This window comes from Protopterus annectens, chromosome 3.part0 (assembly GCF_019279795.1).
Source record: "Protopterus annectens isolate FY-2018-M chromosome 3.part0, PAN1.0, whole genome shotgun sequence".
Lineage (NCBI taxonomy): Eukaryota > Metazoa > Chordata > Ceratodontiformes > Protopteridae > Protopterus > Protopterus annectens.
In genome coordinates, this window is record NC_056731.1 from 949299028 (window position 1) to 949310585 (window position 11558).

General features: G+C 45.4%; 1 protein-coding gene across 1 annotated transcript in view; it reads left to right on the forward strand.

The window, feature by feature from the left end:
- LOC122796644 (copine-3-like) overlaps nt 1–11558 on the forward strand; it is a 1024312-nt gene that overhangs the window by 905179 nt on the left and 107575 nt on the right. Inside the window, 4 exon segments of the mRNA XM_044065281.1 lie at nt 1075–1122; nt 6476–6482; nt 7448–7483; nt 7829–7869. Coding sequence (XP_043921216.1) covers nt 1075–1122; nt 6476–6482; nt 7448–7483; nt 7829–7869 — 132 coding nt within the window.

Sequence of the window (11558 nt, forward strand, 5' to 3'; positions counted from 1 at the left end):
CCTAGTACTGGTTTTTATAATAGAGACAGATTTTTATGCTGATTGTGAGAGTAAAGATCTTGTTTATTATGCAGACTGTACTGTCTGCAGAGCCTTCTATGTTGGCAAAATGAATCGCATGCTAAAAGAAAGGATCATGGAGCATTTAAATGATATAAATAAAAAGAAAGTAACTAATGCCCTGGCCAAGCATGTATTTGAATGAGGTAGTGATCACTCATTCAAGTTTTTCGTGCTGGAGCTGACTTCACTGAATGTGTGAGGTGGAGATGAGAATAATATAACAGATTCTCTGAGCAGGGATGTTGTGGACCCCGGCATATGGACACAAAAGAGATCTTTGGATCTCGACCACCAATGGGGATAACCACTATAATTCTTTTTACCTCTACTCTGAAGTGACAGTTGCAAATACACTGCTCTAGAACCCAACAAATAAGGGCATGGATAGCTGCCACCATTTCCTTAAAATGGACAGACATCTTCCTGTATGCATTCCTTTCATTACCCTTAACCCCAGGGGACTGCTGAAGTTGAGATCAGACAGGCCAAGCATGATACTCAAAGCTCCCTTCTGGCCAAGGTAACACTGGATGTTAAGTTGTCAATCTCGCCTTCATTCTTGCTTGATGGGTTCGGAGCTGATCCTCGGCTCCGACTCGGCACTTGCTAAGCTCGAGAGTCACTTTTACCAGCTCGAGGCAGCCCCATATCCCATGATGCAAGGCGGTAAGTACCCAGATCTCGTTTGCCGCTTCGCTGATGAGGTCCTCCTTTTACCAGCTCCTGGTAAGTGATTTATACACTACTTCTTTGCCCCTCTTTTCAGTTTAAAGTTAATTTTAGACTTAAATTTAATAGTTTTAGACTAGTTTTGGTCCCTTTCTGACTAAAATTCCCTCTCTCCTAAAGTTTTTAGTCAGGCCTTCTCCCATCCCATCCCCCCCCCCTTGTTAGGGTGTGTGCGTGTGTTTGTAAGAGAATAGTTTCTCTTTTTTTTTGGGATTGTTATATTTCTTGGACAGGTGTTGTGTGTGTGTGTTTTTTACACCATGTCTAAGGAAAGGGTCTCAGGCTTTAAGAAGTGTGACTCGTGCTGTCAGAAGATGTCTCTGACAGATGGTCACACTTCTTGCTTATACTGCCTGGAACCTCTCCACCTGCAGGACTCCTGTGTGATTTGTCATTCTTTTAGCCAGAGAGTCCTGCAGGAAAGGAGAAATAAGCTGATTTTGAGGGGCCTACTTAAGCCGGAGGGTTCTCCAGCTAAGTCGGCTCCATCTAAGACTTCTAAGTCTTCCAAGGCCCAGGCTTCTGTGTCCAAGCCTGCGGCCTCGGCTCCGACTCTTTCAGAGTCGAGATCGGCCCCGGCTGGAGCCGATTCTGGTTTGCACAAACCTTCGGCACCGATGGCTATCGGTGCCGATTCTGGTTCGGCCACTTCGGTGTCGGCTCCGATCGGTTCCGATCACCATGTGGCTCAGGCTTCGGTGTCGGCGCCGACCGGTTCCGACACCCTTACTTTTATGTCTGTATCGGCTCCGGCCGGAGCCGATGCATCGAAACTTTCTGTCGGTGCCGAAAAGTTGTCGGCTCCGACAGCTTCCATGGTTTCGGCTCCGATGGTTCCTTTGAGGAAGAGATCTAGGTCCCTTCCTTGGAGCCGATACTCTTGGCTCCGGCTTCTCCTCTCCTCTCGGATCGGAGCCATCGGAGCCGATCATCCAGGTCATTCAGGCTTTCTGACCATGATTTAGAGAGAGTGGTCAGTAGATTATTAAAATCACAGGCACTGGCCCAGATGCTACATAGTCCGTCTCAACAGACGACTATTAGTCCACACCCCATTGCAGTTCCTCCTTCGACTCTACCCCAGAGTTTGGAGTTGGAGTCTTCGGGAATGGTTTCTGCTACAGCTGAGGGACAGATACCCCCTTCTGCTCCTTCAGCCTCTACTCTTATCTCCTCTTCGAGACCTTCCTTAGAGGGATTCGGTGGTCGGGCTTCCCTGGTCTCCTCCGAGGGGGTGAGTGGCATCGGACCCTTGTCCGACCCCACTCTTCCCCTTGGAGCCTCGGCCTTGGTGAGCTCGGCTCCGACATCTGCCTCGGAGCCTTCCCTTTCAGTAGGTCCTGGAGTTCCTGATTCTTCGGAACGGGTTCTCTCAGACCTCCCTGGGAGGGGAGCCTTCGAGGTGATGAAGAGTGTGCTGGCCACTGGACTCAGCCAGCAGTCTGTTCCCTTAGCTCCTCCCTCTATGGTGCCTGTCGATATCTCTGCCACTTCTCTTGCTCCCGGACCCAGAGATCCTCCGCCTCAGGTTTCTTCACTGGGAAGAACCCCCTCTTCCGAGGATTCTCCTGATCAGTCAGGGGATCCTCCGCGAAAGAGGACCTGTAAGAGGAAACACGTACTCCCCCGAGTCTATCACTTCAGATACTGACTTAGATGAGTCAGAGGGATCCCCAAGATCCCCCTCTGAGGATGTCTCCTTTTCAGACATCCTAGAACTCCTTAGACAGAGGGGAAACTGGCCCACCAATAATTCCTCTGAGGATGAGTCGGTATACCTGGAGGCATTTGGATCTCGGCCCTCCACCTCCTGGGTGTCTCCGCCTTTCGACCCCCTTATGCAGGTTATTGCTCGAAAGGCGTGGGCTGCTCCTGACTCTGTAGAGCCAGTCCCTAGGAGGCCTTCTAAATTTATTACTGCCCCGTCGGACAAGCAATTCCTCACAAAAGGTGTCCCTGCTGATGCCATGGTGGTGGCGGCTGCCACTAAGAAGGAACTTGCAGATCCTTCCGTACCTGTCCATCCTCCTAATAAGGACTCTAGGACCATGGATAGGTATGTTAAGCGGATGTTCTCTTCAGCGACCTTTGCTATGCGTTCGCTGAACTACTTATGTCACTTCACCAGACTCCAGAGGGATATCCTTAAGGAGCTAGGTGAAGTAGTACAGGATCCTACAGCTGCAGGGGCTCAAGAAAAAATTGCTTCGCAGCTAGGAACCCTTAATTCTATTGCTAACTCCTCCATGCGACTGATATCATATGCTGCAGATGGAGCGAGTAGGGCTGCAGGTACAGGTGTGGCTCTTAGACGCCAAGCCTGGATGCGGCTCTGTAATTTTGCAGATCCCTTTAAGGCGTCCTTCACAAACTCTCCCTTTGATGGGTCAGCTTTGTTTGGCCCTCAAATGAAGGAAACATTAACCAGGTGTGAGCAGGACGGCAAGACTCTTTCTGCCGTAGGGGTCCGTTTTTCCACCCCTTCTAGACCTTACCCCAAAGGGCAGAAGGGTGGCAAAATGTGGTTCCGCAAATCCCAAGGAGTCACGCCGGATTCACGTGGTCAGTTTACCCCTAGAGGCAGAGGGGGTAACAATAACAGACGCTCTAGAGGCAGAGGGGTCCAAAACCAGGGAAGCAGAGAGCCTCTCTGACAAGCCCTTTCAGCATCCCTGAGGTGTTGCCCGGCTGTCCATCCTTGGAGGCAGTCGGGGGAAGACTATCGCTGTACCCAGAAGCCTGGCGTTCCCTCACTCAAGACAGATGGGTACAGTCGATCATTTCTGAGGGTTACAAAATTCCTTTCGAGGAAAGTCCTTTCTATCACTCAAATTCCCTTCCAGATGTACCACCCGGTCTAAGGGAAATTGCAGAGTTAGAAGTCTTAAAACTACTGCAAAAAAGAGCCATTCAGCCAGTTACAACAGATCATTCAGAGCCTGGAATCTACTCAAGGTTCTTTTTGGTCCCCAAAAAGACGGGAGACTGGAGACCAACATTGGATCTCAGCAGACTCAACAAGTCTGTGAGGAAGACAAGATTCCGAATGGTCACTCTTCAGTCAGTTCTGCCCTTCTTACAGAAGGACAACTGGATGTGCTCAATAGATCTTCAGGATGCGTACTATCACATAAAAATTCACAGACGCTCCAGGAGATTTCTCCGCTTTCGGCTGGGGTCCAGTCATTTCCAGTTCAGAGCCCTGCCCTTTGGTCTCACTACAGCCCCCAGAGTGTTCACCAAATGTATGGCAGTGGTCACGGCTCACCTGAGACATCAAGGATTCCAGGTGTTTCCGTATCTCGATGACTGGCTCCTTTCAGCCAACACCAGGCATCAGCTTCTTCAAGCCAGGGATTACACAATAAATCTTTGTTCTCAATTGGGCATCTCGATCAACTCCGAAAAATCATCCTTATTGCCCTGCCAGTCTATTACTTTCATAGGCGCAAACTTAAACACTGTTCGCATGTCAGCTACCCTTACAGATCAAAGAATCTCAGACATTCAAAGTCACGTCAGGATCATTCTAGCCAACAAGAAGGTACAGGCCAGAATGGTTCTAAAGGTGTTAGGCCTCATGGCTGCGGCCATTACCCTTCTTCCCCTGGCTCGCTTCTATATGCGCCTTCTTCAATGGATGTTGTTCACTCAGTGGTCTTACCAACAACTTCCAATGCGTCACCAAATACTGGTGACACAGATTTGCAAGAATCATCTTGCTTGGTGGATCACTTCTCACCAGATTCACCAAGGCAGACACTTTGTACCCCCATCCTCGGTAGCCACTGTCACTACGGATGCCTCCCTGATCGGGTGGGGGGGGCATTATCAGGGCAGGATGGTTCATGGGACGTGGCAACCTTTCGAATACCACCTGCACATAAATGTCCTAGAGATGAGAGCAGTGCTTTTAACGTTGCAAGCCCTCAACGACTTTCTTCCCGTAGGGTCAATTGCAGTCCACACAGACAACATGTCTGTAGTTTGGTATATCAACAAACAGGGCGGAACCAAGTCCTACCCCTTGTGTCGAGAAGCACTCAGACTTTGGCAATGGGCGATCTCCTCTCATCGGTTTCTGGTAGCAACGCACATCCCTGGGAAAACCAACATTTTAGCGGACAGATTGAGCAGAGCTATTCTCATGCCTCACGAGTGGTCTCTCAAACAATCTATAGTGGAAAAGATTTTTCTGGAATGGGGTCGCCCATGTTGCGATCTTTTTGCTACTCCCCAAAACAGCAAATGCCCAGACTTCTTCTCTCTCTTCCCACTGCCAGGCCATCCCCCCAGAGACGCTCTGACCCAGGATTGGCCCCAGGGACTTCTTTATGCCTTTCCTCCATTTCCTCTGATCCCTCAAGTTATCCAGAAAGCAACCGTTTTGAGAGCTAAATTGATTCTCATTGCTCCTTATTGGCCTCGACAAATTTGGTTTCCGTTCCTCCATCGTCACCTTTTGGTGCAGCCGTGGCATCTGGACCCAGTGCCAGATCTTCTGATTCACCAATCCGGTCAGCTGCACCGGTCTATCCCTTCTCTCAACCTCACAGCATGGTTGCTCCACTTCCTTCCTTAGCCAGGCTTCCTATGATCTCTAACCCTGTTAGAGACATCATAGTAGCTTCCTTAAAATCCTCTACCAGGAGGATTTATACGAGCAAATGGAAACGTTTTTCTTATTGGGCTAAAGCCAAGAATATTGATCCCTTCACTGCTCCAGTTCAAGCAGTTTTGGATTTCTTAGCGGAGATTTTTCACGCGGGCTCCTCTTCTTCCACAGTTAGAGTTCAGTTGGCTGCTATCTCGAACTTTCATGTCGGGTTCGCAGATCACAACATTATGTCCCACAGGCTTTGTAGAGCCTTCTTGAAAGGAATTTTCCTCCTGAAGCCTCCAGTCAGGAGTCCTCCTCCTCAATGGGACCTAAATTTAGTGCTGACATCCTTGATTCTTCCCCCCTCTGAGCCAGCTGTTTCTTGTTCCCTGAAATTTCTTTCATGGAAAACTTTATTCCTGGTTGCTATTACATCGGCTAGGAGGGTGTCTGTACTTCATGCTCTATCTGTTCGCCCCCCCTATTTGGTCTTCCACAAAGACAGAGTATCATTGAGAACTAATCCGACCTTTTTGCCTAAGGTCGCCTCAAAGACTAATTTGAATCAAGCCATTGATCTCCTGTATTTTTCCAAACTATTCAAACAGATCGAACAAAATTACATTATCTTGATGTCCACCGCCAACTCAGATATTACTTGGACAGAACAAAACAATTCAGGAAATCCGATCAACTCTTTGTTTCCTATGCTGATAACAAGAAAGGCCTTCCTGTCTCAAAAGTGACCTTATCTAGATGGCTTTCTTCTGTCATCGCTGAAATTTATCGGCTCAGGGGAAAACAGCTGTGCTCGAAACCTAAAGCACATTCAACCAGAAGCTTAGCTACTTCTACAGCCTTTCAAGCTAGACTTCCTTTAGACACTATTTGTGCAGCCGCCACTTGGGCCACTCCTCATACCTTTGTTTCCCATTACAAATTGTATTTGGCCTCCAGGGACAGAGCCAGTTTTGGCTCTACCGTTCTCAAGAGTCTGTTCCATTGAGCCACCCAGGATAGAGGTGCTAGGGACGCGGTCCCATCAAGCAAGAATGAAGGCGAGATTGACAACTTAACATTGAGAAGTTATGTACCTACCATAACGTTCCATGTTAGTTGTCTTCTCTCGCCTTCTTTCTTGCGACCCTCCCTCCTTCCCCCAGGCCTGGACAGACCTTTCTCTACAAGGAATTACACTTCTGAAGACCGTACAGAGCTGGTCCTTCTACCATACTGCAGGTTTTTCTCTTCTTCTTTCTTCCTTTGGGAAGTTATTATGCTAGGTGCTATTGCCCTTTTGTCATCAAACGAGATCTGGGTACTTACCGCCTTGCATCATGGGATATGGGGCTGCCTCGAGCTGGTAAAAGTGACTCTCGAGCTTAGCAAGTGCCGAGTCGGAGCCAAGGATCGGCTCCGAACCCATCAAGCAAGAAAGAAGGCGAGAAAAGACAACTAACATGGAACATTATGGTAGGTACATAACTTCTCATTATCCCTCCTGTTGACCCTCACTGACGGTGATACTATAATCTAACCATGTGATAGATCTGCTCATCCAGCACAAAGGATGTGTCCTTCGTCCATAACTGAGCATACTCAAGCTGACAGCCTAGAAAATTGGATTCTAACACTAAACAATGCATCTTATTCTACTGAAGTGTTATCTATCTTAAGAGAGGCAAGAAAACCAACTACCAGAAAGGCATACTTGTAAAAATGAAAAAGGTTTTCTGTTTGGTGCCAAACCAAAGGTATGATACCACTTAATGCTGCCATGAATCAAGTGCTGGAATACCGTTCTGAATTTTTTAAGCAGGGCATTTCTTATTCAAGTAGTAAGGTACATATATCTGCCCTTTCTGCTTGCATACCTTGCTGTCCACCTGTCCATACTCACTCACATTTGAAATAATTTATAAAAGGGGCAAAACACCTGAGAGCACCTAAGAAAAATCCATTACCCTCTTAGGACCTGAACTGTTTATTGGAAAATTTTACCCTGCCACCTTTTGATCCAGCTGCCTCAGCCCCTCTGAAGATGCTACATGGAAGATCACCCTGTTCATAGCAGTTACCTCAACCATGTGGGTGTCAGAACTGCAAGCCTTGATGTGGAAAGAGCCCTCCACTATATTCCATAGGGATAGACAGCTTGAGAACCAGTCCATCCTTCATGCCCATGATAGTATCAGATTTTCCTTTAAACCAAGTTACACATCTGCCAATGTTCTTTCCTAACCCTGAGAGAGCAGGATGTGCATTGACAGATCAGATACTACCTTAGCAGGACACTGTCCCCAAATAAAGCATATCAGTGTTTGATGGCCTTTGCTGAAGGAAATTAAGGTAGACCTGTTTCTAAACAGACAGTTTCAAAGTGGATATCTAATTGTATTTCCTTTCGCTATTTTCGTCATTGAGAGCAACTACCAGCATCTGTCAGGGCATGTTCCACAAGACACAGAGTGGCTACTGCTACCTTCTTAAAAGGTGTCTCTACTCAGGCCATCTTGGAAGCTGCCACCTGCTCTTCAAGCCACACCTTTACCAAACACTACCATTTATGCACTGCATCCAGAACTAGCACAGGTTTTGCAACTGGTATTTTACAGAACCTTCTGTCCCAAGGGCCCTCAGGCAGCCACTCTCCCAATCTCTAGCTGTGGGAGTCCTCCCAAGGATCAGTACTGCAACACTGAATATAAAGACCATAGTACAATTGTGTTACTCTTACCATAATTGTAGATGTATGAGTAGATTAATGCTACAGTACCAACTCCCACCCTCCTTCCCTCTAACTGCCTGGCCCCATGGATGGCAGCTGGGGTGAGTACCCTAAACCTTCCTGTGCTTCTACTCCACAGTCTCTCTGTCTTAGGCTTTAGATAGGTCTTGCAAAACTAAAGAGGCCCAAGCGTCTTCAAAGGTCCAAATTGCACAACATGCAATGAAAGCAAAAAAATGTAAGCAGCAAGACACAGTTTTTCCGCAGATAGCTTTTCAGGTTTAAATGGTTCTGTCCCCCTTAAACCAGCCCTAGCAAGGAGGAAACTGTTAACTTAATGCAAATTGGTTGCCTATGTACCTGTTATTTTATTGGCTGTCTCACTGATTGTCTTTCTGTGTTTCAGTATATATGTGTACATTTTAATCATGTTTTTAGATCTGATGAAGCATTGTGGTGGAACGCGAAAGTGCATATCTCCTTTGTTTTATCATTAAATTTATGCTTTCAGCTATGGTGGTCTTCCTGCTTATATTTTAAGTTTTAGATAGGTGAGAGGGTTGTACTTTTCTCAGGCATCTGACTGACTCCACAGCTTAGAAAGCCCTGAAGATGGTGCTGATGAACGTCCGTTTTATACCCCTGACGTATGAACATCTGTCCTCGGACATCTGTCAGCTGGGGTTGATGCAAAGGCTCTGGGATTTGGGCCATTTGTGGGCTTCTACATGGCAGGAAGACCAAAGGATCAGTACTGTAACACAGAGCTACTTGAATTTCTACAGTTCCGCTGTGGCGACCCCTAACCGGGAAAAGCCGAAAGACAGCACACACACACACACACACACACACACATGGTAAATGTAACACAACTGTACTTTTCTTTCACTTGCAGTAGCTTGCTCAGTAAACAGGTGACTTTAGTTTCTTATAGAGCTCACAGAAGTATGACAAGAGGTCTGTACGCTCCATAGAAAGACCTACAAACTAATGCAGAAATTATAATGGACTGTAAAGGGAAGCAGAAACAGCCTTTTAAATCCCACAGCCCATCTGCCTTGCAGTAGATACCCAGACACAGCAACAGGGACACAGGAACGGCCTTAGGTCAACTGGTACCCTAGGCAAAAGGGCTCCATGGTGCCCCCTACCACACCATCTGGTGCCCCCATCCTGGTCTACCTACACCAAATAAATACTGGAAAAGTGCCCCTGCTACAGCGGCGCCCTAGGCGGCCGCCTAGTTGGCCTATGCCTAAGGCTGGCTATGAGGGACAGAGAAAGACACAGTAGCAGCAGCCAAAGAGTTCAGCTATGTCTAGTAGTCTGACTAGGGCAGTGTGCCTTTATAGCAACAGTTTATGTGGCTAGAGATAAAACCAAGGCCCTTTTGTGGGTTCTTGGATTCAAGGTAATTTGGTAGAAGTTATATTTCAGTTAATTTCAGTTTTCTATCCCTTTCTGTGTTTTGCTTTTGGACTCCAGAGCAGGAACTCAGGAGAAAATTTGTTTCCACAAGCCATGGGACTTCTTCATATTTTGGGTCAAATGGCAGCATCTTTTCAGTGCTTTTTGACTGCACATAATGTTTTCCTGTCAGTCCCTAGAGAAAAACTGGAAGCCTGATGGAAGGGGTTCAGACTTTCTCATCTTGTTGGCCTGCAGTGGAAATTGTGTCAGATGTCCACAACCTTTATGTAATTAGGTCCTTATATCCTACTGTACCTGTATTATGTCTAATAATGGATTTTTATTGCATGGCTGAGGAGCTCATCTAGGCAACAAAGTCTTTCAGAGGACCTCTGTGATCTCTGTCTCTCTTAGAAGAAATACCACATAAGGCACTTGATAGTGGTTAGGACACTAATATGATTTTTTTATCTGCAGTTGGCTAGTATAGTGCCTGTTCAGGGAGGTAATAATAGACATATAATAATACTGATCTATGTTACATCAGTAATGAGGGAATAAACCAACTGTCCTTCTAGAGACTGATTCAGTTTGCCCAGTATAATTCATGAATTTCCAACAAAATTGTATATTCTGAGTTGTTTTGTGATTCTAGAATATCATTGGTATAGAAGACATCCCAGACCCTTTTTTCTTAGGATGGTTACCACAAATAGATCTGTTCTAAATTATGCACATTTTTATTTGTCATCTTCTTGCTCTACAAAGCCATATCTGGGCATTTATGAGTAGACAGTTGTTGTCCATGTCATGGAAATCAAGATTTAAGCCTTTTCTCCACTTACCTTGATTTGGAGGGTGTTGATCAAAACACCCGTTTTAATAGTTCTTATACTGCAAAACCAAATGTAGAACCACAGACCAAGAAGCAAATAAGATATCCGCCACGGAGTCCAGACACAAAACGGAAGTTGTTTCAAAATGTAAAAATCTTTTATTCCAAACGAAAACAAGAAGAGTATCCACAAGCGCTTTCACTTGGATATTCCAAGCTTTATCAAGTGTATCATAGTTCTTATACTCCATTCCACCTAGTTTGTCTTCCTCAGTGTCCAGTCAGTGACATTTTGTATTCCATTGTAATGGAGACACATCCTGGCTCGTAAACATGTACTGTTGCTAGGACTAGGATTTTGTTTCACATCTCAAAATTTATTTTGCCTTTTAGGATTGAATGTATTTGAGTAATTTATGTTCAAAATGGAATGTCATTTGGGCAGGAACAGTTTTTGACTCCTTTATGATAAAAAAAGCAGTTAAAAAGTTATGGTTTGGGAGTGTTTGTTATCCCTGTCATGTATGGACTTGCAGTATTTTATGGTCAGGATTCCATTTGTCCTTAATTTGTCCCATTCAAAATCTTGTTCAGGAAAAAAAATACTGCTAAAGCTAGATGTCTCTTGAGCTTTTCATAGAGTTTTGGTCTGCCTCAAACCACGTATCATGAGTCCACATTCTCCATGGATGTTGAACTTTTTTTGGAAAGATGGGCTTAATTGCTTTTTCAACCCATGGTCTGTAGGAAATTATTTTTCTTGCCTGGAAAATGGTATTTTTGTTGGCCATTACCAGAGCAATGAGAATCTCAGTGTTTCAAGCTTTATGAGATGAAGATATTTCATATTATTCATAATTCATATAATTTAACACTCTATCCCTCTCTTCTTTCTGTGCTCCTCTCATAGAGTAACTGATCTACTTTGGAAACTAATGTAAATTTTGCACATTGCACCCTGCTTGTTTACTATATGAACATGTACAGTTTTTCTAGATAACTAATCTGAACTCCTCTGTTGTTGCTTACATTTCTGCCTATTTGGAAATGTTTTGTATTTCACCCTGGCTGAGCCTGTAATTGGTCAGTATTGATCAGTGCTCTACCCTGGTAAACAATTATAAATAAAATAAAGAATGAAATACTGAATTAATTTATCTGTGAACTAATCCAAAATTTGTTTTCTATGTACT